Source organism: Leptonychotes weddellii, unplaced genomic scaffold, assembly GCF_054177405.1.
Source record: "Leptonychotes weddellii isolate Sample4059 unplaced genomic scaffold, ASM5417740v2 HiC_scaffold_35028, whole genome shotgun sequence".
Classification (NCBI taxonomy): Eukaryota; Metazoa; Chordata; class Mammalia; order Carnivora; family Phocidae; genus Leptonychotes; species Leptonychotes weddellii.
The window spans coordinates 1-1,228 of record NW_027950894.1 but is presented as its reverse complement, the minus strand read 5'-3'; the positions used below and the strand labels follow the sequence as shown (position 1 = coordinate 1,228).

Here is a 1,228-nt window from a genome sequence, read left to right as displayed (position 1 = left end):
TCGGGTGGTTCTTGGAAAGCGCCCTGCCCGGCCGCTGAGCCCAGCTGAGAGCTGTGCCCCGCTCTTCATGGCTAAATATTTGCCCCAACAAACTGCTTTCCGCCCTGCGTCCGCCCTCTCCCCAGCGCGCTGTTCCCGTCTTCCACGCTCAACGGTGCTAAGACCCTATGGGGCCCTAGGCCCGAAAGAAACACCTCCCCCAACTCCCTGCTTAGCAGGCACCCGACGGGCCACAGACAGCAGTCAGAGGCGACTACACAGCCCGCCCCGGGGAAAAGAGAAAGGCGCCGTGAGGGCGACGCAGCAAGGGGTCGGAGGAAGACCACCAGCTGGGCAGACACCGGGATTCTGGCCGCCCCAGCGCTTCTGGCGGACAGCACGCTCCCAGGCCCCATCCTTCCCCGGACCCAGGCCAGGACCGTGGGAGGCGGCCTGCGCCTCGGCCCGGAGGACGACTCTGGCTCAGCGGACGAGGTCTGGGCAGGGGTCTGGAAGCGTCAGCGCTAGAATGAGCAGGACGCGCGGGGCCCAGGCCAAAGCGCAGAGCCTGGAGCTGGGGCAGCGGCGGAAGAGGGGCGGGTCAGGACAGCCCGGGTGGGGGGCAGCGGCGCGGCGGGGCGGGACCCGGGTGCGGACCCGCCCGGCCCTCTCCCCAGGCAGGCACCAGGCGGAAAAGTCCGAGAATCTTTTTATAAAACACGGGTGGGGGCTTGCGTAGGCGACGGCGGGACGTGGCTCCGGAACGTGGCGGGGCGGGCGAGGCGGGGGATGGACGGGGGGGGGCGCGGGCTACACGAAGATCTGGATGCGGTCGCGGATGGGCTGGCGGCAAATGGGGCAGGCGCTGAGCGCGGCGCCGCAGGGCGCGCACGCGCCGTGGCCGCACTGGAACACGAGGCGGATGTGGCTGTCGATGCAGATGGGGCAGGTGATGCGCTCCTCCATCTGCCGGTAGCGGCTCTGCAGCTCCTCCACCAGCTGCCGCGGCGGGCCGGGCGCCGGGGTCGCGCTGGCCACCTCCGTGCCGTCTGCGGGCCAGGATCCGGGGCAGGGGTGAGGGGAGGCGGGGCCACGAGCTGCCGGCGTGCGGTGCGGGCCGCGGGTGGAGGCGTAGTCGCGCCCGTGGGGGCGGGACGTGCGCGCAGACGCGGGTCTGGGTGAGCCACCCACCTGGACGCAGCTTCTTGCCGATGACCACCTGGCACCTGATGCATTTCTTCATCCTGCG

The 1,228-nt window shown here is 70.9% G+C and overlaps 1 protein-coding gene across 1 annotated transcript; it reads right to left on the bottom strand.

The window, feature by feature from the left end:
* Positions 1 to 672: 672 nt before the first annotated feature.
* On the bottom strand, positions 673 to 1,222 carry LOC145719222 (E3 ubiquitin-protein ligase MIB2-like). The gene is made up of 2 exons (XM_081810724.1): positions 1,171 to 1,222; positions 673 to 1,028 (listed from the first exon to the last, which is right to left on the bottom strand). Exons 1-2 carry the CDS (start codon positions 1,220 to 1,222, stop codon positions 790 to 792), a joined length of 291 nt encoding a protein of 96 aa, XP_081666850.1. The 3' UTR covers positions 673 to 789.
* Positions 1,223 to 1,228: the final 6 nt, after the last annotated feature.

What these genes read in the sequence shown, in the direction of transcription:
- LOC145719222 (XM_081810724.1), bottom strand. Translation starts at nt 1,222, where the DNA reads ATGAAGAAATGCATCAGGTGCCAGGTGGTCATCGGCAAGAAGCTGCGT. An exon ending in CGGCAAGAAGCTGCGTCCAG is followed by an intron (nt 1,029 to 1,170) that starts GTGGGTGGCTCA and finishes CCTGGCCCGCAG; the next exon opens with ACGGCACGGAGGTGGCCAGC.